The sequence below is a fragment of the Aethina tumida genome, chromosome 3 (genome assembly GCF_024364675.1).
Source record: "Aethina tumida isolate Nest 87 chromosome 3, icAetTumi1.1, whole genome shotgun sequence".
NCBI lineage: Eukaryota > Metazoa > Arthropoda > Insecta > Coleoptera > Nitidulidae > Aethina > Aethina tumida.
This window is the reverse complement of record NC_065437.1, coordinates 18,163,617-18,189,961: the sequence shown is the minus strand read 5'-3', so window position 1 is coordinate 18,189,961 and position 26,345 is coordinate 18,163,617. Positions and strand designations below refer to the sequence as shown.

General features: G+C 31.8%; 2 protein-coding genes across 2 annotated transcripts; both read right to left on the bottom strand.

The window, feature by feature from the left end:
* Positions 1–689: 689 nt before the first annotated feature.
* Positions 690–8,558, bottom strand: LOC109602883 (phenoloxidase-activating factor 1). Its single transcript, XM_020019331.2, has 9 exons — positions 8,296–8,558; positions 7,317–7,543; positions 7,075–7,265; positions 6,075–6,271; positions 5,618–6,019; positions 1,731–1,978; positions 1,479–1,669; positions 1,230–1,423; positions 690–1,173 (listed from the first exon to the last, which is right to left on the bottom strand). Exons 1-9 carry the CDS (start codon positions 8,351–8,353, stop codon positions 773–775), a joined length of 2,109 nt encoding a protein of 702 aa, XP_019874890.2. The 5' UTR covers positions 8,354–8,558; the 3' UTR covers positions 690–772.
* A 9,667-nt stretch (positions 8,559–18,225) lies between these two features.
* LOC109602870 (uncharacterized MFS-type transporter C09D4.1) lies at positions 18,226–20,166 on the bottom strand. Its single transcript, XM_020019321.2, has 7 exons — positions 19,885–20,166; positions 19,518–19,703; positions 19,282–19,462; positions 19,007–19,221; positions 18,853–18,956; positions 18,658–18,768; positions 18,226–18,598 (listed from the first exon to the last, which is right to left on the bottom strand). The coding sequence occupies exons 1-7, from the start codon at positions 20,164–20,166 to the stop codon at positions 18,289–18,291; spliced, it is 1,389 nt and encodes a 462-aa protein (XP_019874880.1). The 3' UTR covers positions 18,226–18,288.
* Positions 20,167–26,345: the final 6,179 nt, after the last annotated feature.

Below are 26,345 nucleotides of genomic sequence, written 5' to 3'. Positions count from 1 at the left end.
AAATAATCATCTAATAATTACTGACGGAACTCGTGCATCTCTGCGGTTCCGGGAGCTCAATTACTTAACCGATGACCGACCCGTCCGCGTTGTTTGCCCGCCTCTTATTTCTTACCGTCCCGTCCGCCTCCCGGTGTTTATTTTGCCGTCGCAATTCTCTTCCTATGCTCCTGCACTGCGAATCTTTGGGCAAACACACGCCGGATCGGATGCCCCCGAGACCAGGCTCCCATTGCGGTTTTATCTGGGCCTAATATCCGCTAAACGATGATCATTATCTTTGTTTCATAATCGTAGTAATTTGTTAGCATCAATTTTAGTAATGGTGAGAGGGAGAGTGAGAATTTTTTAAATTCATTTCAATACATCTTGATTAAATCGAATAAATCTAAAATTCTTCAAGCACTTTAGAGAAACGAAGGTGCTTTAGAACCAGGAACTCGATCATTTAATAGATTAATGCTGTAATATTTCGTTTTTAGGTGATTTTAATTTCCTTTTACTTGTAACGTATAGTTACTTTTTTAGTTGACTGTTCCTATTTGACGTAGACAGTAACACACACCCATTATTATACATATTTATAATTGTATAACCAGTGACGTTTTCTAAAAATGTTATAATTTCCTATTAATAGAAGTTACAAAAAATCTGTTTTTTATAAGAAAACCCAAATGAAACTAAATATATTATATACAATTAACTTTACTGAATAAAATTAATCACATAAACAAAGAAATAAATATGATTTGGTGAAATTAATATAAAAAAGTTATCGTACATTGGTCCATATCCATTCTAGATAACTGGAGACTTTGGTATAAACAGCAGGCCAGTTTTCCTCACCGCAAGCTGCCCCGAAGGACACAAGTCCTTCAACGTACCACTGAGAAGTATCATTCTTAGCCCTGGCCATCAACGGACCACCGCTGTCCCCTTTGCAGGAGTCTTTCTGTTTTACACCACCTGCACACAGCTGAGAGTCTTGGACTCGGATGCTGTACTGAGAGAACTTGGAGGCACAGGTCGCGGTGCTTACAACAGGCACACTGACTTTCAGTTTGATGTTGCTGCTTTTTTCAGTTTCAGTTTGGCCCCAGCCAGCCACCACCAGGTTGGTTCCAATGTTCGATCTTTCGTTTGGTTCCGGCAGGCAGATCGGTTTCACGAATTCTAAAAATTTTATAATAAAAGTATTATTTGGTATATCATTTATTGTAAAATCTCACCTGAGAATCGAACATCCCTTGCCAGTCTTACCAAGGCAATGTCATTGCCTCTGCCGACTGGGTCATATTCAGCATGAGGATACGTTTCTTCCACGGGCACATTTAGATGTGGATCATTGCATTCTTCAAATCCTGATTGAAAAATACAGTCCGGATTGGTGTCTGTGTTATACTCTCCTAATCGAACATTTACTCTGAAAAAATAAATAATCACTTCAAATCGCCCCTTTTCTTTAAGCATTTCCTTACAAATTTCCGATGACCCTTAGTATGTCGCCAGTGACGCAATGGGCGGCTGTCAGGACGTATCTGCTGGAAATGAGAGCACCTCCGCATGAAGACTTTAGTGAACCTCCATTTCTAGGTCGGTACTGAAGTAGAGCCATCCACGGGAACTCTTCCAACCCAGTGCTTTCGCCTCCCAATATTTTATTGTCCGACTACAATACCAAATTAAATTAGCTTGTAACGAAATAATTTAAAAATAAATATTTAAAGCACCTGTATTCCACATGTTGATCTGTCTGGAATTAGGTCGCTTCTCCTCGACGCAACTCTTAAAATTCCATAATTATCCGACACACCACAACAAACCAACGGACCATTCCCGTAGCCGCAGTATGACTCTTTTATAAACTGTAACTGTCTGTTGTCTTTACTCAGGACGGCATCATAGAGTATTTTGCAGGATCTTATAGGGGTGCAGATAGCAGAATCCCCATTCGGTGTTTTACATGAGTCTCCAGCACCTACAATATTAAGATATTTATTTGACGTTAAATTTTATACATGTACATTAAATTCTTATTATGGATATATTACTTAGACATTCAACAATACCTGATAGACATTTAATATTTTCTAGGTATTCCCTAAGTGACATTCGCCGATTCGCAAACTAAAGTAATGGATTAGCCACATTTTTATATTTGTATATGAATAATGTTAATTTTTAGTATTATAAAAAAATCAATATTTTTCTTAACAAAGTTTATTCGTTGCGATGGTTATATATATGAATGTGGGAAACCAGAATATTGAACGCGTTTACAGCAGTACACGCAAGGAATAAATTTAATTTTCAATGACCTTATATAAAAATATTTCGAGAATAACTGGTCCAAGGATTATTTACTTCATCATCATTTTTCTCAAAATCGTCCCATTTTAATATTTTTAAAACTGTGTTAAGGACGTGTATTAAAATGAAGTTTACAAGTAAAAACCTTAATTGTAGTATTGATATCCATATGACAGTGGTAATGTACGAATTTACATTTTTATTATTCCAGGTTTATATGGTTGTGACCGTAATTTTTTAGATATAATTGCTGTGTAACTTGTAAATATACCAGTTTATAAATTCCTTTATTGTTGTTTGTATCCGAAGATAATTTATTATCATAGGTCAAATGATTACGGATGTTTTCATAATAAATGTTGGTCGTGATAACAATAAATTTTAATTATAATAATGCCAAAATATGCTGCGCATAAAAATATTTTGTAGACGTGTCTGAAACATATGTCATATTAAATTAGTTATATATCATAATATTGGATTTATTAAAATTTAGTACAGCAAGTTTAGGTTATGAGTACATTTTTAAAAAATACATGCTACATAGATAATATTGTTTTTTATGTCATGTATGACAAATAATAATTATATTAACTTTAGCTACTTATTTACGTTTTTATTGAATAATGACAAATAGATATTTGAATACAAAGAATCTGTTTTACATATCTTACATATATACCTGTTTATTTTTACTTCAATAATTACAAAACTTGTATTAATTATTGTAATTAACTCACTATGTACTTTTATTTTTGTATTAAATAACATATTTTATAAGAAATATCAATTAATTACTAGTAATTGAAACTTCTGCTTCCACGAGATTTATTTTAAATTTAAATACCTTTATACTGGTGGTAATTAACATATAGTGTATCTCACTTTTTAATAGATAGATAAACCGATATTTACTCCAGTTAATTATTATATAAAAATTAGTGTTTGCACATTTAACTTCGCTTAATAACAAAAGGATATTAAGTCCAAAAAAATAACTAAATTGTTGAATGGGGTAATATTAAACTTACGTGCATGGACACCGCAAAAATTCAACAGAACTCCCAGAACAACAATTAAACACCACATCACTGAACCAAGAGAAGTGCTGCCTGCTACAAGTTCTGTTGCACACTAATCGCTCGCGAAGGAAACAAAATTTTGCTTTTATTTTGTCCGTCTGGTATTCCCGTTCGATTAATGCAATGGTAATCGGCTAATTGCTTGAGGTAAACCGCGTTTGTTTCGTTTTTTAGGAACACTAGGTTTGGAAGTCGGATGGATGATGAGATTGTTTCGAAATTAGATTACGGGAATGGTTGGAGTCATGTTATCGTCGTGACCTTAAGAAGTAATTTATGCATGTGACGTGCAATTAATAAATGTGTTGTGGCACTAAACTACATGAGAGTCTTTCCGGATTTATGAGTTTCGTCGATGATTGTGAGTGTTCTTAAGCCGAACAACATATCTGCGTCAATTTGATAAATTCGTAAATGTACGTGTTTACTGATTACTGCAATGAAGTAATATAATCATAAAATTATGTTTATGTTATAGTAAGTATAATTTTAATATAAATTTTTAGAGATGATTCAAAATTACTACTCATTCCCAATGTACAAAAACTGAAATTCTAATTAGTAAGTTTTAAGGTTTTAATGTAAATACATAATAATTTTATCCAATCATATTAGGTCACATAATTAGATATTGAAATTTTAAGTAGATATAAAGCATAACCGGTAGACCAGATTTACTCAATACTAGTATAAACAAAGTTAATTTAAAAAAGTTATAGTAAGAAGAAGTTTAGGTAAGACCAGTTACAGTATACTTAGCAAAGGCCCTAACGAGTACAGAAGTCAGTGAGCTGGAAAAGAAAGAAAGAAATAATAACCATTTTCCAAAAACATTAAAACGTAGTCCTTGTTGGAAGAACTGGATGGACTATACCTTCTTGTAAGAAAAATTAGAGATGGGAACACAAATTTGTTAAGTAATCAAGAGAGGAGTTGTAAAGGAATGCAGATTTTTTAGTGTTTCGCTTTTGCTTTTTATTATTATTCTTTTTATTTTTGGCTTTAGCTTATACATTGTATAGAAATTTTATTTTGAAAATTTGTATGCTTCATTTAATAAATGTAATAAATATACACCAAAAATGTAATTTAGGTATACACCAAAATGTACAAAACTGATAACTTTCATCAGTCAAAACTGCTGCTCTTGGATATATACATTTATAACTTATAGTATAAGTTATAGTAAGAAGAAGTTTTGGTAAGACCAGTTACAGTATTCTTAGTAAAGGCCCTAACGAGTACAGAAGTCAGTGAGCTGGAAAAGAAGGAAAGAAATAATAACCATTTTTCAAAAACATTAAAACGTGGTCCTTGCTGGAAGAACTGGATGGACTATGCCTTTGTGTAAGAAAAACTTGTTAAATAATCAAGAGAGGAGTTGTAAAGGAATGTAGAATTTTTATTGTTTCGCTTTTGCTGCTGCTGCTCATTTTATTAAAAGAACAATTCTTTTTAATTTAAATTAATTTTATAATTATCAAGTATTTGCATTATTTATATACGGACCTAGTTTTTATACAACATTTTATTTCGGGCATGGTTCATAAGTAAATCAACCAAACCCTATATTTACAATTGATTTTATAATTTATATCTATGTCCGACATTGTTCCTTAAAGCTAAACATGCCTGGAAGTGTCCATTTATCGATACAAATTACACAACAAATTCTATAAATGTTTCGGAATGGTGAAAAGCAAAGTAAAATTGCAGTAGATTTAAATTTAAACAAATTGATCATTTCAAGGATCATTTCCAATTTTAACAGAAGGAATACACTGGAAGGAGTTCTCAAAAGTGGTAGAAATCGCAAGACTAAGAGGGCTGTGGAAAGGAAAACAAAAACGTTTGTTGTTCGCAACACTTTTATCAGCGCATCCCGTATAAATCAAGAAATAAACGAACTCAGTGTGTTGGTGAGTACCCTAAAACGAAGCTTCAAAAGAGTCTCTATGGTGGAAAACCTGAACTTGTGAACTGGACAGATTATACAAAATAATCTAGGAAGATTCTATGTACTTATTATTTTAAAACAATAATAATACATATTTTTTAACAATTGTAACAATAATAATTGTATATATTGTATATTGGAACTCTTTGTAGTAGTAAAACAAAATACAATAAAAATATTTTATTCATCATGTGTATCAGCATACATTAATATATACCTATGTATGTGAAACCAACACTGGTCAACAAATGCAAATAGCAACCATTCTATTCCACAACATTCTTCTTGATCCAGTCCATGTAATTGTAAACTTTCGTGTAAATCCCCGGCCATCCAATCTCACCACATCTGTTCCCGAATGATACGACCCCTTCAATGTACCACTGAGACGTGTCGTTGAAGGTTCTGGTCATTAACGGTCCGCCACTATCTCCCTGGCAAGAATCTTTACCATCAACCCCACCAGCGCATATTTGATTGTTGTTCAATTGGATATTAGCTTCGACGAATTTCCTAGAGCACCGTTGCTTATCAACTTTGGGTAACTGGACTTTCATTTTGACGGAGCTTCTCCTGGCACTCTCTGTTGCGCCCCAGCCCGCCACTATCAAAAGCGATCCAGTTGGGCTGTCCTCATTTGCAATCGGTAAGCAAACCGGTTTTACAAAATCTGCAAAAAAAAAATAGTGTATTTATATTTAGCATATTGGCTAAAAAATACTTACCATTGAATTCCACATTATTCCGAAGTCTAACAAGGGCTATGTCATTATATTTGTTCTTGTTATCTGAATTGTAGTTTTCGTGCGGAATGACCTTTTCTACAGGTACATCAATCGGATTGTTACACGATTGAAATTGATTTGAACCTTCACAGTCAGGATTTGTGGATACATCATATTCCCCTAACCTGGCACTTACCCTAAAATAATTCAATATATATTTATATAATATTTAAAACAATTTAAATAAATAGCACAAATTTAAGATAATCAAACAAATCTAAGCAACTAATATCAATTTAATTATTGTTAAACTTTTTCAGTATACGTTTATGCTATAATATATTATTATATTGTATGATAAAATAAATAAAAATAAATTACTATATTTGAATTTCTTGATGATTTTAAAATATCAATTGCTAAGTGAATAAAAATTATTAATAAAAAGTACTCAGTGGGATCAATAATCAATCGTCTGGCTCTCAAAATTAATTGACCCGTTAAAGTTATTCCGTCCGTTGTGTTGGCGCTTTACTTTCGGATTTTCGGCACGAATTAGTAATGATTTTCAAAAACTTATGACCGAAACGTTCGCGAACAGCGGCTAATTTTACAACTGAGTTTTATATATATTGCCACTCAAAGAAAATTGCGTCTGGTTTTTATTATAATAAGCGAGTGATTTTTTTCTCTGTTTTTCTTTTTGGCAAAGTGCTTTTGTATGAAAGGCTATAAGTTTTCCTGAATGGTTGACACTGAATATTGAATAAGACGCGGCGCAAATGATGATAAAAGTTTAACGAATCTTATATGAGCTGATATTTATTATATTCAGAATAAGTAGAGATGTTTTAGAAAGCTATACTGAGGAATTGTCAAAATTTATACTTTTAACATAAAAATATTCATAAATAATTCTAAATACCTCTTTTAATTTATTTATTATAGTTGTCGAACTATTTAGAAATGTTTGAAAATATCTAAATGAAAAATAACTTACAATTTAATCATTCTAGAATTAAACTGAGATCCTGTTACGCAGTGAGCAGCTGTTAAAATATACCGGGAGGTTATCAAAGACCCCCCGCAAAAGTAACTCCTTCTCCCATTTCCATTTTCGTATTCTAATAAGGCCATCCAAGGAAACTCATCCAAACTTGTGGCCCCGCCATTAAAAATCTTATTTCCAACCTAAAATAGTTTTACTAGATTATATGAGACGCAAACAAAATATATATTTACCTGTATTCCGCAGGTAGATCTGTCTGGAAACAAGTTACTAACTCCTGAATTACGGGACTGAGTATTTGCTGTGTTGACACAACAGACCAAGTGGTCCCCTCCATCACAGGGAGATCTTCGGAGAAGATCTACATCATCTTGTGTCACGAAATTAGAACCCACACAGGCGAGGATCGATGTACAAACGCCATTTTGACCCAAACTATTTAGACACCTTTGATTTCTTTCTAATAAGTAAGAGAAACAAAATATCTGCATCTTTATCAAATAATATAAACATATTCGTTTCAAAGAAGTAAGTAATGAATAACAAATGCAAATTTATGCCTCGAAGCTAAAAGTTTCCTTAGATGTTTGTTACAAACCTATTATTAAAACCCAGATCAAGTCAATGACATACCGGGAACTGCTACTGATTGGAAAACCTTACATGCATTTATGCGTTAACCTTCAGAAAATCCTACTGATATTTTTCGAAAGTAAATTTTATATTAGTTATCTTTGTTTTGACTATTGTTATTGCCAATTTAAACTTGCTCCACAGAGAATACAATTTTATAGTGTGTACTAAAAATATATAATAAATAAATGTGATAAAAATATATTCCTTTTCTTGTTGAATGAACCTAATTTGAATAAATAAATGATTTGTTATTTTAAATTACATCCGTAGTAAATAGACAAATAGATTAAAATAATGTTTTAATTCATATTATTAAACAAAATGTCATTTAACTTTTCATCGCCATCAATTAACAAAAATTTAAAAGAAAACATGTTTTCAAACTGGTATAATAAAATATGTGTATGTTATTTATTACTTACTATACTTTAAAAATCTATTTTTAAAACTATATAAAAATATATTGTTTAAAATTAAATATTAAAATATCAAGTATGATTAACGATAAAATTATCGAATTGATGATAAAATAACAAACACTTCATTGAAAGCGTGAATAAATTATCATAAACTTACGTCCAGTTAATTCATTTATCATTACTAGCACAAAAATCACTAAAATCACTTTCGTCATATTCGCCGACTACCTTGACTGTGTCTTCTCTTCAACTAAACACACATATTTCGATTTCTGTTGGAATTTCTACGTTGAACGTCCAGGTCTGTCCATTTATTTACAATTAAACATAGATTTGCGCGGGTGACACTTTTATTATTGTGGTTTAATGTGGCAGAATTAATTCCCAATCGTTGTTTGTCTCTGTTTATCGCTGTTACAGAAATATCACTGTGTTGACCGAAATTCAAGGAAAATTTAAATCAATGCATGGCTTCAGACGACGGATTAAATACAATGTTTACTGACGCAAGCTCAAAACCTGTTGTGGAGGTGATGAAGAATTGTACCCTTTCGGGGAAGGCACATTAGTCACGTGAAACCCGCTTTTATAGGTCACATATATATATATATATATATATATATAGAATTTATGAATCTGGTAAGAAAAAATATTTCTGTGGTAACGATGAAAGTATAAAACAATAAATCGTTTTCGGAAGGGAATCAACTCATCACGGCCCCTCGTCTCATTTTTATGTTAGGAGACCTTGACATCTTCAACCCACAGGATAAGACAATCCGGTAAGATCTGGAAGACGGATTAACGGTTTGAAACAGTCTTGGCGTTTGTGGTTCCGCTGAAGGATGGACCTCGAATAAACAATTACCAATTTGCTGATGATGGTCAAGTGAGAGCGTCTCTCTCTGCGTCAGGGGGAAACTCGGCTCTAAATTATACACCTCCGGTCGACCCTCAAAGTAAACGTTACTGGAATACTGCTTCTGGACAATGTACGGATTAATTGATTTTTTCTGATGACAGGACCCTAATTGAATCGACTGCGAAATTGGAAATTTCAACGACCAAGAGTTAAATTTCAATTTCCCGTGCGCCGAGGCTTTGATGTTTTAGCCGTGCAAAGCTTGTTCAGAGAAAATACTCTTTTTTTAAATTAAAATAACTTCAGTCATTATTTGAACAATATTTCAACTATTGCAGGTTATTATGGCGTCGAAACGCATTTCACTTGTCACATAATAATGTGACGAACAAATAAAGTTTTATTTTTATCCTTCATTTTCCTAATACTAAAATTTAATAATCTTTCGGGTGTGGTTATTAAATAAATGACTTCTGAAAATATCTGTGGAAAATGTAATTTAATTCATATAATTAGGCCGAGGAAGTTTGAAATTCACGTAGCAATACGACAGTGATAAAATTACAAAGTTCAGCTGGAAAGTTTGTGGCCACAATCATAAAATTTTCACCGGTTTTCATATGGACGAAACTCAATTATTTTGTTAATTTATACGAAAGCATTTCCGACGCTGTCGGAATAATTAAAAAAAAATAAAAGAAATAGTAAGTTAAAAAAACTACATCAGACATTCTATATTCATATTGTAACCGATTCAGACCGTTATTATTTTTGAACTTTAATTAAAACTTACACCGCAAACTAATTCGCGCCCCGACTCTCCTTAATATCGTGTAAAAACTCGTCTAAATGCAGACAGTGCACCAACCGATGCCGATGCCTCCATATTATCCACTCCTTTTTTCATTTCCCCAACAAAAATCTAATAAGCGTGGGTGTAGGCGAAATTGGATTTGAATTAAATTTACAATATCAACAGTAATTAGAACATTGCGGCACTGGTTTCATGAGATTTCGGGCAACTATTTATTTGGCATGTGTGGTCAAGTGGCGATTCGGGGAAACGTTGTAAAGGGGTGTATTCAAATTTTACGAGTCAGTAAACATCAGGGAAAGGTGCGACTCTAACATTTTTGGGATAGATTAAAATTACATTAAATTTTTGGAAATATATATATGTGAACCTTTCTTTATAATACAATAACATCCAATTTTAAATTGTTAATGTTCACCATCAACAACAACTGTTGCAAGATAGTAGAAATTAAACTTTTGTTTACACCCAGAACATATTTAAAAATTATTTTTGTTGGACTTGTTATGTAAATATTTAATATTTTGATCAATATGTTAAACATAATCCCTGAGGCAATCTTTCTGTACTTTTTCAGTTACGCCAAACAGGTTTTAAAAAATTATAATCATTTTTATTTGCATTTGTTAATAAAATTCTCCAAATTATAGATAAAATATGGAAATTTAACTAATATCAAATATGCTGTAAATTTAATTTATAATTTACAAATTATTACTTTTTAACATCAAATTTATTTCCTCTCTATTACGGTTCAGTATATTTTTAACAAAATTCGTTATTACTGTAAGTATTAAAATTTAAAATAATAATAATCAAATATAAAAATTCTTATATGAAATTAATATAGATAAAACACATAGTTTAAACATTAATACAATATTTAAAATATAAAATTTCCTATGTATTAAACTTTAATTTTTTGTATAGTTCCATATACATGTTAAAAAAATGGTTGTATTTATGTTAACATTTCATGCCCCTCTTTGTAATACTATAACAGGGAGTTCTTAAAATATTTGTTTTAATCGTGGTCAACAAAGCGACTTCTTGAACCCCCCAGTCCTAAATAATTAAACCCCCAGAAACACAATGCGCACACACATCACCACCGAAATTATATCTTTGTAAACTTCACAAAGAAATTACATTGTCTGAGAGAGCGGAAAGGTGATTGTTGAGTTCTGTTCCAAGCAAGCAAAAAAACGTTTCGTTTTATTCCGAATGATCCGCCTCAGGCATTGGCTTCATTGTGACTGTTTTCTTTATGTATGGCATCCCTTATTATCTTTCCATTCGGCCCATTTCCTTCCGATTTGTTTCGCAATAAAAAGAGACCTAAGCCAAATATTACGTCCAATTTTAATTACGGATTTTTTTCGATGAAAGGAACGAGCCAGACCGTATAATTTGGTGGATATCAATTTGCATAAATATTTAAAATTATTTCACAAATGTATCAAAAGGCGAACATAATAAATTTGCATCGGGTCTTTCTTGTATACTATTTGTTTCCGGGGATGTAATATTTAATATGACTTTGTTCGTGTTAACTAAACAAAACCAGAATGCTGTGCAAAACCCTAATACATATTTCAATTAAATTTGCCCCAAAATATTTGTTACAAGTGTAAAGCACTTAACCGGTATCCCATCAGTTTAGGAGCGTGTACATAAATAATCGGTTTTTAGAGAAAACTAGAGAAGGGTTGTAACCCTTTCGAATTAATCTTCAGTCGCCGATGCATTATGCGGCGATTATTCAGATCATATTTTGCAATTAGTGATATCGTAACCTACATGAAAGCCTCCCTAGCGATTAAATGGGTCGCGTAAGTCGTTCTAACTGTTTTAGATGAAACTATTTATCACCAAACTCAGATCTATGGGTCAGTGAGTTTCAATTTGATTAAAATGTGGACGTAATTTAATTTGGGATGGGACACACAGATTTGGACACTCGTAAATACGAAAACATTTCTTGTTTCGTCAAGCGTATATCAATTGTTCTAAGTGATACAAATCATAGTTTGTCATTAGTAATTTAATAAAATAAATACATGTTCTAAAAATAAATGTTGACTACTTATATATACATTTTAATCAAATCTAAATATGGAAATATTATATAAGGATTATTCACATGTTATGTTTTACTCCAAATAACATACTATTGTAATGTTAGCTGCCTATACTTAATTTTACTATAAAAAAGCACATGTCATAAAAACTTAATTATCATTGAAATTACACAAACACAAAAAGACAAAATACGTAAAAGCTTCAGCGCCGTCGTCAATTATGGAGATTAAATTCTCCATCGCAGTGGACTAAATTAAGGACTCCCTAAATACATACGAGCACAGCGTAGCGTAGGTGGTATCAGTGATCTCATTTGCATACAATAGAGAGCTGCATTATGAAATCATCGGTTCAATTTCAGTATGAACGAAACGCTCCGGGCATCTGCTCTAAAACCTCGCCTTTTAGATTTAAAAGGCCGCTGATAACTCAACTGTAGTTGCTTGAATAATTTATGTTTCAGGAAACTGTTGCCGATTATTAACACCTATCTTAAAAAATAAATTCAGTTTGGCATTAAGACAATACCGAATAAAAAAAAATAATCAATCTCCTTTGTCTGTAGTTTTTTCTATTAGATTATTCACATAGAAAATGGTCACAGCATGTGTCCCAGGACCAATTTTTTGCGGTCAGGGGGATAATACAGAAGCTCGACCAAGTGTTAAGTTTCTCTAGCATTTAGCCGGTGAACTATTATATCTATTAAAGGTTTTTCTTTCAACTGGATGGCGGCTGTTAATATGGAAATAAAATTCCCATAGAACACAACACCTTTGTCCTAGGTATCGGGTAACACGTGTTCACCGTGTGAACCCCTCCTAAATTTACAAGTGCACCACTTTTGTCGATGCTATTGCATAATTTATGTTTGAGGGGCACATATTCGTTTTTTTTTATTTTCTGTTATTCTAATTTGAGGTAACTGATTTACAGGTTAATAATAATTATTAGAAGGAAAACGTTTTAAAAGTATTTTAGGTTTAGGTTTTCAACCATAAACAATCGAAAAATTGAGATTTCAACATTTTTTCTTTTTTTAAAAAATATTCTACTCTTCGACCCATTAGAACTTATATTTTGATTGAGAAAAAAAATGAATATTTCTTAGAGAAAAATTAATTTTAAATTTGAAAAAATGCTATTTTTGTTTGAAATTTTTTTATACCATATGCCTATTTTTTTAACATCAAAAGTTTTCAATAATACAAAAAAAGTCGATAACGTAATTTTTTATGAACTTTTTAAAATTTGTATTCAATATTTGTTTATATTTTTAGGTGTGATGAAGAACTTATCTTGGTCAATAGAAAAAAAATACAGAAAAATTAATTTTTGATTTGAACAATACTGACTTTAAGATTTTTTCTCGAAACTTTTGCGAAAAATATTTTTTATACTGTATGTCTATTTTTTTTCAGACAATTAATTCAAAATAGAAAATTTTGTAATTTTATTAAATTTAATAAAAAAATATTTATTATTTTCTCATAATTTCCCATGTTTTTTTTTAAATATTCTGTTACTCTATTATTAATTTTCAATAATTTACGAAAAATTTTGATTGAGAAAAAAATCAATTTTTTAACATTAAGCTATAAGTTACATAAGTTATATTTATTATCAACTGAATTTACTCAGTTTACGAGAGTTGTCGTTTTTTCTATTTATATCATATATTTTTGAAAGTTGTTGTCAAATTTAGATAAGTAATTTTATATTAAATTTGAAAAATTAGGTTAATGATTTTTTATGAAAATATTCTATTTTTAGTGAACTTTTTGAAAAAAAGGTTGGGTTAGGTTAGGTTATATTAGGTTAGGTTTATATTTATTTTTTCCTTAATATATTCTATATTTGATAATCTTCTTAAAAAAATAGGCATACAGTATAAAAAAAGTTTCATAAAAATCTCAATAATGAGTATTGTTCAAATTAAAAATTATTTTTTCTCTAAGGAATTTTGATTTTTTTAAATTGACCATGACAAGTCCTTCATTAAAAATAGAACATAACAAAATATACGAAAAAAGATTGATATTTTATAATATAAAAATTGTTAAATTTTAAAAAATTCAAAAAAAAAAAAAATGAAAAATTACGTTATCAACAATTTTTTTTGATAATGTATTATTTTTGATGAAAAAAGCACAAAAAGATCTTAAAATTTCAAGCAAAACATATACTTTAATGGGCCGAAGAATAGAATATTTTGAATAAAAAAATTTATATGAAAAAATGTTTTCTCAATTTTTTGAAGCCAAAAATAGAGAGGAGTCTCGATTGTTAACAATTATCGTGTTTTATTTAAGGCTACTTTTTTGTGATATTATCTGAGATATATTATAATTTCTACCCCACCAGTTAAATTCTTATACAAGCGCCTAACATCATATATTATCTATACCCAAAAATTAATCATCTCCTGTACAATGGACCTAATAGCAAGGTATAAATTTCCGTGGCGTGCTATGCCGGTGTAATTAGAGCTCTCCACCTTTTCCGCATGCAAATGTATTTTAAAATAATCGTTTCGAATTTTATGAATAATTCAGACTGACAAATGATCTTGGGCAGGTCCAAGGACATTAACCATATATCCTGAAGATGACTTAATTTGTCTGGAGCTCGGGACCGTATAAAAGGGTGCATGGTATTCTCTTGACCATTACTAATACCGTCCGGCTAATTAACCCCACGACGTACAAATTAGAGCGCGCCTGATCCCATGAAGTGGGACTTCGCACAAGCACAGAATACGTGGATCGGCTGGCCGACTGGAGGATGGTCGATGAATCCATCAGGCAGGGGTCAGTACAAATGACCTTATGGAAAGAAATAAATATTGCATACAACTAAACCGATTTTCAGGCAATGCTTTTAGCGCAAATAATTATTAATGAGAAACAGGATTATTTGAGAGCTTTCCAACAGTTTTTTTCAGGAAACTCCATTAGCAGTTTTCAACGATTCCTTATTGGAATTAATGGATATTACCCGATTACTTTAATTTATCGCCGAGACTTTAGTCTAGAAACTATTTTCTTAAGGAAATCTTTGTCGAAATTAGTCAGATTATTTTGGAGAAGACAATATGACGTACACAGACCAGTTGATACAATGTTTAAACTATATTACTTTTGTTTACTTAACTAGTTCAACTGTGTAAACTATGAATAATTGGGCCTATGGTTAACTGTAATACAGAACAACAATCTACTTAATAATTATTAATGTATTGTGTGTATTAATTAGATTGTTAACCATTCTTAACTACTCCATAATTTAATTTCTCTAATCCAACGCTCCTTTGTTTAAATTTTATTGCTTAACAACTCAAAGCAATAACATAAATTAAATTTGAATAATATTAATTAATTTAAATATAATAAAGACGTAAAACCGAACCAAATTAAACCGACTACAACGGATGACACTTATAGTTCATTCCCGTCTATTAAAGTTTATGCAAATGCCTGTCTATAAATTAAATGACTGGAAAACCTCTTGAACTAACGAGTTTCCCATTCGGAAACTTATATAATCTAAAAGCAATCCCGTGTTCGGATCAGCCAAGTACATTTCCGATGGTCCAGCACTAACGAATTCGTCGCCCGGTAATTGTAACAAATGTTACTTAGAGCTGCACGACAGCAAAATCTCCAATAGCTTGGTCACGTTCCCAACAAAACAACAGACTAGAAACTACATAAACCCTCAGTAATATAAAATTAATAATCATAATGCTGAAGATATCATCGGGGCTCAACTACAATAACATTGTGACAAAATATATTATTCGAAAAAGATACAACTATTTATATCAGTGAGTGTGTTTAGTTTGAGTACTCCGATATCTGAATAGTTGCACTTAAACAAATTTACACCACTGTCTGATAGCGATAAGCGGGTTATTTTTTCGCCGCCAGTTTGCTTTAATCTGCATGATTTGATGTTCGGTCCAGCTGGGCTTTTATGTTCGCACATAGTAAGTTTATCAAGTCGGATCCGCCATAGTTCAATGGTTGAATCTATTTTGTGAATTCGTTTCATTCATTGCCAGGCCAGTTTATCGAGAGAGAAAGCTTTTCGGTATGTGGTGGTTAACGTACCTCCGCCATGGTAAATTTAGAATTCAAAACAACCAAAGTTAAGGAGTCACAAGTCGAAACATCGAAAGTTTCTTCGGTATTTATTCGGTTTGAGTGAATCTTGTATGTTGTAAGTTGTCGGACGCCCCAATGATTTCCACCCCTTGTTTAATGTTCCGGTGGGTTCCTTAAGAATCTGCCGGATTAACTTAACCCTTGCATATCTGGCATAATTAAAAATTATGTCAGAAATTAAATTTCCAGAGGCGCGAGTGTAATTTACGCTCGTTGAGTAATTGGAAGTCAATACGTGAACGAGATTAGAGGGGGTCGGTGTGATGATTGCGAGTTTGCTTTACTAAGCAGGTCTGTATTTGTAAAATTATTATGTGATATAGTCTGATATTGCCATACTCTTTACATATAAATTTCATTGCATAATCATAAAATACTGTTTATTATAAAAAACCATTAATAAAATTGATGAGTTTACCTTCAACCTCGTCACCCTCATTCCTTATTCCATTTTTAAAATTGATTATTTCAATTTTATTCATCTTCCTATTACTAAGAGTAAATTCAGTTTCCTGTAATTATTTAGAAAATTTATTCATGCAAACGTCGAATAGCTTTCTTTAGAAAATTTGCACATAGATACATTAACATGCAATGAAGCATAAATTTTAACGGCGTACTGGATACTTACTCCACGATAGAAAAATATCTATATTACCCTCTCACGTCGCCATTGGACAGGTTATTTAAATAACAAACCGCTTCACCAGCAATCTTTTCCCAATTTCAAGTTTTAATAGGTAATCTCGAGGAGACCTAATACTTCATATTCATGGTTTTCGTGTAATTGTGATCTGCGTGGAGAAAGACAAGAAGCATCTTATCCCTAATAACTAACTAATAAAGGCGCTGATGAAGCAAAATGTCCCTTGTTTAATAATACTGGCACCCCGAACACACTTGTTATTACAGTAATCGATTGGCGATGTAAGACACAATGCTATCACGACGAGTCCTGTTCAACGGGGAGCGTAAGCAACCCTTTCTCCATTATGAATTTATGATCTGACACAAACCAATATCTCAGCCAAATTAAAGTGATGCAAATTAATTTGGATGGCTAATCTAAAGATGGGGCGACATTTGTTTTTGATTAAGCCAACTTTTGACTTGGAACAAGTTTTTCAAGTGGGGCTTTTGTGGAAGAATTTCGGTTAATGATGGAGTAAATAGGACGAAGTTTTCTGACATTAAATTTGACGTAACACTTAGCAATCAAATTAATTGGTTTCCTAATGTTAAGCATTCAGAGAATATATGCGTATTTAAAAAATAATAAATAATAATTAGTAATAATACTATGACGAAATAAGTAAATAGCATTTTTTATCTCTATTGTCCAGTTTTTGTATCTTATTACGAATTCGGAGTCAATCGGACCTTAAATTTAATTTTTGACACTATCGCTAATTACATACGTAACGCGGGCCAATAAAATTTTACGAGTTTTTCCATCTAATCTACCATTAAATGTTTGGTGCATCCAGTGTCCGGTGAGCGTCAGATAGCGTCCATGTAGCAATGGTGCCGATGGCGAAGTTAATAGTGAATTACTGGCCCCGTTACACTGTCCCGGGGGTCCCGTTACGACTTTTTAATTTGCCCGCTTTATTAGCCGTCCAGGAACTGGTCCCCGGATTATCGGAAAAAACCATCATTAATCGGACATGCAGTGCATTGGGACCTCGGGCGAAATTAGATGTAATGATGATTGTTTGCAGGGACGCGATACAAATAACAAATTGTAGTTAATTCTCACCAAGATAAAATTGAATCCGCTGAGATATTTTATTGTTCTTATATGTATGTATTTACTTATGTAAAACCACGTTGTAATAAAATTTTTATAGAATAATCCGAAAACTAACAAGATTAATAATTTTAAAAATTTTATTGTGTACTAAGCTGAATCTCAGGAAAATAGTTTAAACTGAATTCTGTTGTAAAACAAAATAAAATCTAATTTTTGAATTATTGAAAATAAATAAACTCTTTTCTTCAAATTCTATTTAAAGATTTTATTACAACCTTAACCATTTATTTATTCGAAAAATATTTTTACTTTAATCAGATTTTTTTTACTAAGAGGCAAAGGGAGTGCAAAATTTTCCAATTTTACCTGCAACTACACAGTTGGTGTAACTTCAAAAAAATTCAAATAAATCATAATATTAAAACAAATTTAATACGCAAAAAGTATCAAATATATACATACATACAATATTATCACACTTTCTCCATCAGAGGTATTGGTTCAAACTTTGCCTTCTTCTCAGCAGCAAAGGCCGCTTGTCGTCTGAGATCGTTGGGAATAAAACCTGTTACAACCGTTCCAATGAACAAAAGCGCTGCTTGGCTAGCTAATGACCAATATGGCCCAAACCATTGATTTAAGTAGCCCAAGGCCGCTGTCGTTAAGAATCCAGCCAATTGAGTCATGGCAAATAAAATACCAGTCGTAGTACTCTCCTCACTTGGATAGGTCAATTCAACAGCTAGTTCAAAACCAACCGACCAATATGCACTAGTAAATACACTAGAAAACGTCACTTAAGTATAATTTAACTGTAATAACGATTATCTATATATACTTACCCTAAAAACGCACAACTTGCATATGTGAAATATTTTGATTGGAACTCTAAGGCGTACATGAATGCTATCACACTGAAGGCTGACAATAAATATATTACAAAAGTAGTTTCCCTGTAAATAATTAAGAATTATTTAAGTTCTTATTAATTATTTGCTCATTAATTTTGTGTACTTTTTGTATAAGACGTTACTTACTTATATTTCTTAGTTTTGTCCAAGATTACTCCAAAAGAAATAGACCCGACCATACCCGCAACAACAATCGTGAATCCCATAGCTCCTGCCAACTCTCTTTGATCCTAAAATAGGATTATAAGAACGTTATATCTTTGTAATGTATCTTATTTACTGGAAAATAGAAAATAATAAATTGGGACAGAAGAGTGCCAATTCCAGAGAAAACCGCAATACTAATTGAATATCCAACCATATGTATAACGAAACCCTTGTTATAGAATAAGTCACTCATCGACTTAAAGAAGGACTTGGTATTAAACTTGGGTTTCTCAAACCGTTCCTTTGCTTGTGCTACACTGGGGGCTTTGGGTGGATACGACGGAAAATCTAAAATAAAAAATTATAAAATTTTTACGTGACAAAATATATATAACTATATATATTTACAAAATATAACTGCAATAACAGCTGGTATTATGGACGCAGACAATGACCAGCACATAGTTTTCAATCCTGATGCAACAATTTCAGGATCATCTGATACTGGCACAATTAGAGGTGTCAAAATATAACCTACAGCTGTGCCCAACTGTGTACCGAAAACTCCAAGAGCACAAGCAGTGGACGCCTGCAAGTATAAAGTGTAAAACAATGTTGGTTGGTTTTTGAAACGGTAGGAATACCTCGTTAGGTTTGAACCACACGGCAGCAATTTTTGGTGGTAGACACAAGATTATAATTTGTGATGCTGAGACAATGGCCTGGCCTATCATCACGACCCAGAACAAGTCTTCTCGAACCGAAAATATTTTCACCCACGTTCCTACAGCTGTGCCGATGCATCCTATTAGTCCTGCCGCTTTTAAACCCTAATCAAACATAATTATTTTATATTTATATATTGTAAAGTCGATTACAATCTTAAGAGACAATTGTTAATTAAAGTTTAAAATACAATTTTATACAAGATATTTCTCTTTTGGGTATTAAAATTTCCTTTCTTTTTCCTTTAATTTTCGATTAGTGGTTACATACAAAATTTACAGTTACCTTTTTGTCGATGATATACGATGCTGGGACCACAAAAAACGGATACAAAAACATAAATATAATTGCTGTCCAATCCACTGCAATCGATGACACACCATAATATTTGGCCACTAAATCGTTAACAATAGTATACTCCACCCATTGGTAGGCGTTAATTCCCGAATACCAAATAAACACAGCCAAAATGTACCAACGTTTTTTGTATGCCTTAGTTTCGTATTCTACATTGTTAGTTGTTGTTAATTTTTGCTCGGCCGATTTTTCTTCACTTAAATGGGCCATTATTACACTTGAACAAAATGTATGTTTCCCATTTTTGTTTCGTATTTAAATACTCTGCTATATCTAATCTATTCGTACAATAAAAATATAACAATTAAGAAAATAATACACCAATTAACGCAGATTAAATTATTATATTTTGCGTGTATTTATTTAATTATGTGTCCTTCAATGATTTGCTTGAATATATAATATATGAGTATTTAAATTAAGAATTGTAACAAAGGATATAAAAGGATAAACTCCAAAATACTACTACAATAACATTTATTCACTGATATGTTATTTTATATTTTATCTTGTGGATGGTGAAAAGTATGGAATTATTGCTGCGTCACATTCAAACGAACTTAGCTTTTAAATACTTTAAATAGTGTAATCGTCTCGATTTTATGAAAAAAAAAAAGTTATAGTGGAATATCTGTCCATATAAATTGTGTATATAAATATGTACAATAGAAAGATACGATATAAAAAACGGAATGGAAATATTTTATCTCAGAATTCTGATATACATACAGTAGCGGCCGTAAATGTAGCAACTTATTAAGATATATTAAAATTATGAGCAGTACTACTTGAATAGGATGCCGGTACTTATATTGTTGATTGCTTTTTCTGTTATTATAGTGTTTGCTATGTAATCTAATTTTATATTTTTTTCTTCCTTTTTATTTTTGAATGGACAAAATTATGCCCAACCTAACATTTTACTTTATGATCTTTCATTCCTTTCTGTGAATTTAAATTGATTATTTACTAGCGATTTTTTGCTTATTATAATTATTTAATCACTGGTCGAAGTGAAACTCTAAGAAAAACTATAAATTCAGCCTTACCAAATCGAAAGAAATATGAAGAGATGGAGAAAATAACTTTAGGTTGAATAAGTCAATGTTCTCCATATTATTAGAAAATTTAGAGAAATTTGTCAAGTGAGAACTTGTGAAAGTTCAATTTTGACTTGAACCATAGAACAGTGAGGAGGAGTAGTTTTTAGTGACGAATCAAAATTTAATTTATAAAATATTATGGTTCTGCCTATGTTAAACATTTTACAGAAACAAAATTACAGTGAAAGAATATAGTGAATGTAAAGATTAAACCTAAACTCTCAACATAACAATATACAATTCACAATAGAATTGGAAAAGGAGAACCAAATACCTTTTTTGGATGTCCTAGTAAAAAGTGTGGGTGAACATTTAGACCATACAGTATATCGAAAACCTACACACACCCACCGGTATTTACATAAACTATATAATCATCATCCTAGTTAAAAACAAGAGGTCACCGAAACACTAACCGAACGAGCCAAAAAGGATATGTGCCTCACATCACCTCGCTGAAGGACAAAAACACTTAGGCCAACGGATACAAACGCTCAGAAATAAGAAGTACAATGAGACCACATACTAATAATAAAGATCCACCTAGTGTGCCCACGATTGGTAAAGCTTTTCTCTCATATATATGTAAAGTTACCGACAGAATTGGAAAAATCTTAATAAAACATAACATCCATACTGTTCTTATACCAACAAGGAAGATTTAACACAGTCTCAGGTCTGCCAAAGATAGGAGAGACCATGAAAGAGTTTCTGGGATATACTGCATACCATGCTCTTGTGGGGAAGTATACATCGGTACCACAAAATATTAAATAGGAACTCGGATTAAGGACAATCAGACAAGTCTGCTGTAGTTAAACTTTCACTGTTAGATGGTAATCATAAGATACAATTCCTAGATACACAATTGCTTGCCTCGATAACTGGATATCACAAGAGAATGATTAGGGAAGGAATTGAAATCCATCCAACACGAAAACAACATCAACAACAATTTGGATATTCTAATGTATAAATATAATATACATTATAAATATTAATCTAAACGATTTTGTAGCTATTTAATATGTTCGTCTTAATTATCAATTAATGAACGTTTTGTTAAGTGAAACCTGTAATAAACTATAAATGATCACATTACGTGTAATAGTAAGTATAATTTCATATGAAACCTCTCACAAAGCGAAATTGGGTATTTGATTCGGTTTTTTTGTGATTTTTCATCTGCATGATCCGACTTTTCAATAACCATACAGAATGTGAGGGTCGTAAAGATTATTACTTTCGTTGCGAGTTTGCATACATACATTTTTAATATGGGCACCGTTTCGCCATTGATTGATCCATAAAATTGCACTAAATGTTATTCGGGGGGCGGCGTATTTTATTGCGAGCCGCTTATCAACGGCCGCCAGCAGTTTTATTATAGAAAAATAAAAGCTTTATGTGCAGAAAACTGCAAGAACCTCCCATGATGCCATAATATTTTCTAATATGAATTACCACATTGTAAAACACGTATTGATTTTGTTATAAACTTGTGCGAAATATTTCTTCATCATAGTGTGTTTGTATACAGTTAATTGGAAAAGATTTGCCAGCCAAACATGATGTCACAGCTTTAGATAAACTTATATTATTGTATTTTAGTCACCCTGGGAAGATAAAATGTCCCGTGTAAACATACGTTCGGATGTAGCGTTTATTCTCGAGGCTATATTAAGAAATAAATATTATTTAAGGAAAACCAGATATCCCCCGGAGGCAAATCGCACAAAAGTGTGCTGTTTCTAAATCCCGCCCTAATTATACAGCCCGCCAGTACGAGGTAAAGTATTTTAATTGCCCTAATAAGAATGCAAAGCTGAAATTATTATAAAAGTTTAGCTGCGGTTTGTTTTTAAATAGGATTAAGGACTGTATTTTATGCCCTGCTAATTGGAGGTTATTATTTTCGTAATGCTTGTTCTTTTGTCGTAATTGCTGAACTCGAATTAAAGATAAAATTTTATTGCGCCACCCCAAATATTATATTCGCTCGTAAAAATAAGCGTATTGGAGACGCGGTCGAAGAAAAAACTCATTAAAATTTTGTTGTGTACTCATTGTGAGTTTGAGTGCCATTGAAGCGAAGTAATGATTAATAATTGGAGTCATTTACAGGTTCAGACAATAAGCTTCACCCTTATTCAAATAATAAATGGTAATGGATCTTATAACATAAAGTTTATATTATCTAAAAAACCCGCACATTATATGCAACAAAACTGCAATTACATCAATTACAGTACTTTAAACTAATAATAAAACTAATATTACCAAATTCCTTGGGAATTTAATAAAACAAAATTAATTAAAATTTAAAAAAAAAACAAAATATTAACTAATCACTCTGTGGTCGGTTCCCCCTTGCTCCATGAACAGCTTTCACCCTCCTTGGCATACTCAAAATTAGTGAACCAGTAAATTGTTGATCTTTGGTCGTTCTTTTGTAAGAGAATTAACAAGCACCTCCAAATATTTAGGCAGGTGGTTTCGTATTTGAAGCCGGTACCATACGCGTTCAATTGGATTGGAGTCTGGTAAACAAGGGAGCCAGACAGTGAAATTGGACACTGTCGTCTACAAAAACAAAATCTGGTTCTAATTCTTAAACAAGTAGTTTCTCGGTCTAATATAAGCAACTCCGTGCGTGTCTCTAAAGTAATTCCACTCCATACTGTTACAGAACCATCTCAAGCAACAACTGGTTATAATATTTCTCACCACGTTCACGCCTTGTGCTAATGAAGTGTGATAATGTGTATCTAAGCTTATCGTAAATAAACTATTACAATTCGGTTGCAGTTAATAGGAGGTAATCGTTGGTCCATGTCCTGCAGGCAATTGATGCTTCCTGTTTAACAGAGGATGTCGAAAACTTATTCTGGCTTAAGACCAGCTTCAAGCAATCTTCTTCTGTTGGTAGACCGACTTACAGTGACTCCAATGTTTGCACGAAGGCTGGATGTAGAAAATGTACGATTGTGTATAGCAGGAATAATCTGAAAATGGTCCTGACTACATACTTACATTTTTAAAATGCGACTACACTTTGTGTGACATTATACATTTGAACTATTTGTTGTTGACTGATATTACTATGTTCTAAAATAGAAATTATAGTGATAAAATCTTCAAAAAAAGTCTTATTTGAGACATTTTTTCGGAGATAAACGACAGAAAATTATGAATAAATCGAATAAAAGTTATCAAATCCAGAAAATCCGTTCATTAAAATATAGAAAATAAAATAAATTTAATATACTGATTATCAACGATGATTTAAAATCAATAAATTGGTATGATGTATTAAATTATAATCAGTCAGTTGTCATCAATTTACCGAGATAATAAAAAGAATGAATAATGAAACTTAGGATATACATTTCCCCAAAATAAACACTACTTAAAAGTTTAAATGAAAAACACACGCTTTAACCGAGGACCCTCCAAAAGAAGTTAGTGTGCGTGTTCGTTCGACACGCGTAAAATTCTCGGAATGATCTCCGCTCTCATTAAAAGTACATTATCACTTATTGCGGGTAGTTTGACTGTGAAATGTGCTAAAACCGGCGCCTCAGCCCTCAGCTCCTGATTAAAATTCATTCCCACATTCATAAAAGCGGCTGGCCCTTTATCGTCGGACCGACTCTCGTAAAATTTTATAAATCTCGGCGTTTTCATTTATTTTACAGCCCACTTTTCCTGTGGATGTATCGTCGGAAATGGTCCGTCCGAAATATTTCATTAAAATAAATTGTTTACAAAACGCCGGTCCTGCCCACGTGGATGGCTCGTAAACCTTATTTTTATGTCTGAATAAAAGACATTGACATGCACATCTTGTGTACTAGGAAAACTGAAGAATAATTTTCTGTGACGAGCTTATGGGGACCGATAAATGTAATTTTATCATGTTTAAAAATACGTGAATATGTAAAATCACATATTAAATTTTAAACCTTATACCAGAGATGCATCACCGAGCTCCATCAACTAAACTATTTCGAATTAATTAAACCAAACATTCATTTGGTGAGGTGTGGTCTGGAATAAAAGTAAATTGAATGTCTGGAAATGCAAAAAAACCCGGCATATTAGCGACTATCTTAAAGGTAATACTTGAAATATCTGCGGGAGAAGTTTAAATTTCTCCCTCGGAAACTTTTAAACTGAACTCGGGGAGAAGAACGGCCGCAAATGTAATTAAATGTTAAATAAGTAGATTTAATGGGGTTTTCAACTTGATTTACTTTTTATGTCACTTGATCGGTAATTATATTTCATTAACTAATTTTATTATCTGAAAATTTATTGGACTCCGGAGTCCAATTTGTTCTACTGTGTAATTTAAGTTGCTTACATTAGCGGAGTTCATTATGAAAGTACGTCGTAAAATACGTTGAACTAAGTTTGGTTTGTTTTTAATCATTATTTAAAAATAATAATATGGTAGCAAATTAAGCAAATATAAATATTACTATGAAGGATTTTTTTTTTTTCATATATTTTCAAATCTAAATCCATAAAGCTAATTTGACTAAATTATTTTATAAATATCTTATTCTAAAAAATATGTCTTTTTATTTACGAGAATGGGAAACTATTTTTTATGTATGTATATTCTTGATGAATCAAACAATTCAGTTAGTGTCATTGATAATCACATTTGTTACTCATCCTAACTGGCAATTATAAATTCAATATTATTTAAGACAATCAAAGTCTAAACCACAAATAAAGAGTCCAACGTTCAACTTTTTAATTGGGGATTAACAAAGTAGTACGTGTTACGGTAATTGTGATTAATACGATGATTATGCATAATTGTTAGTTATTACATATAATCTCCACTGAATTTGGTAAATGTGATCAATTCTTAGATATTTATAAAATCAATGCAAATTAACATCCAATATAATAAAAACTGTTAGTTATTAATTAGTCTATTTTTTAATTAGGATAATGGTTAGAAAGGTTCAGGTTTACAGTCAAAGAAATTATTGGAAGTTTCGAATATCAAATTTCCTTAGTAGTTATGAGTACCAGATGTTGACAAAGGAAGAAGGATTTATGGAGAGTTTTCAGCTAAAAACAAAACAAGATTTTCATACTTATAGCATCGAGTAAAATTAGAGCGATTTTCTTTTTGTTTAAATATTAAGCAATATACACTTATTATTAAATAATAAACACACATATATAAATTATATTATTTATTGACGAAAAATGTTACGTTAACGATGACATAAAAAATAAAACCTTAAAAAATACTCCTTAAGA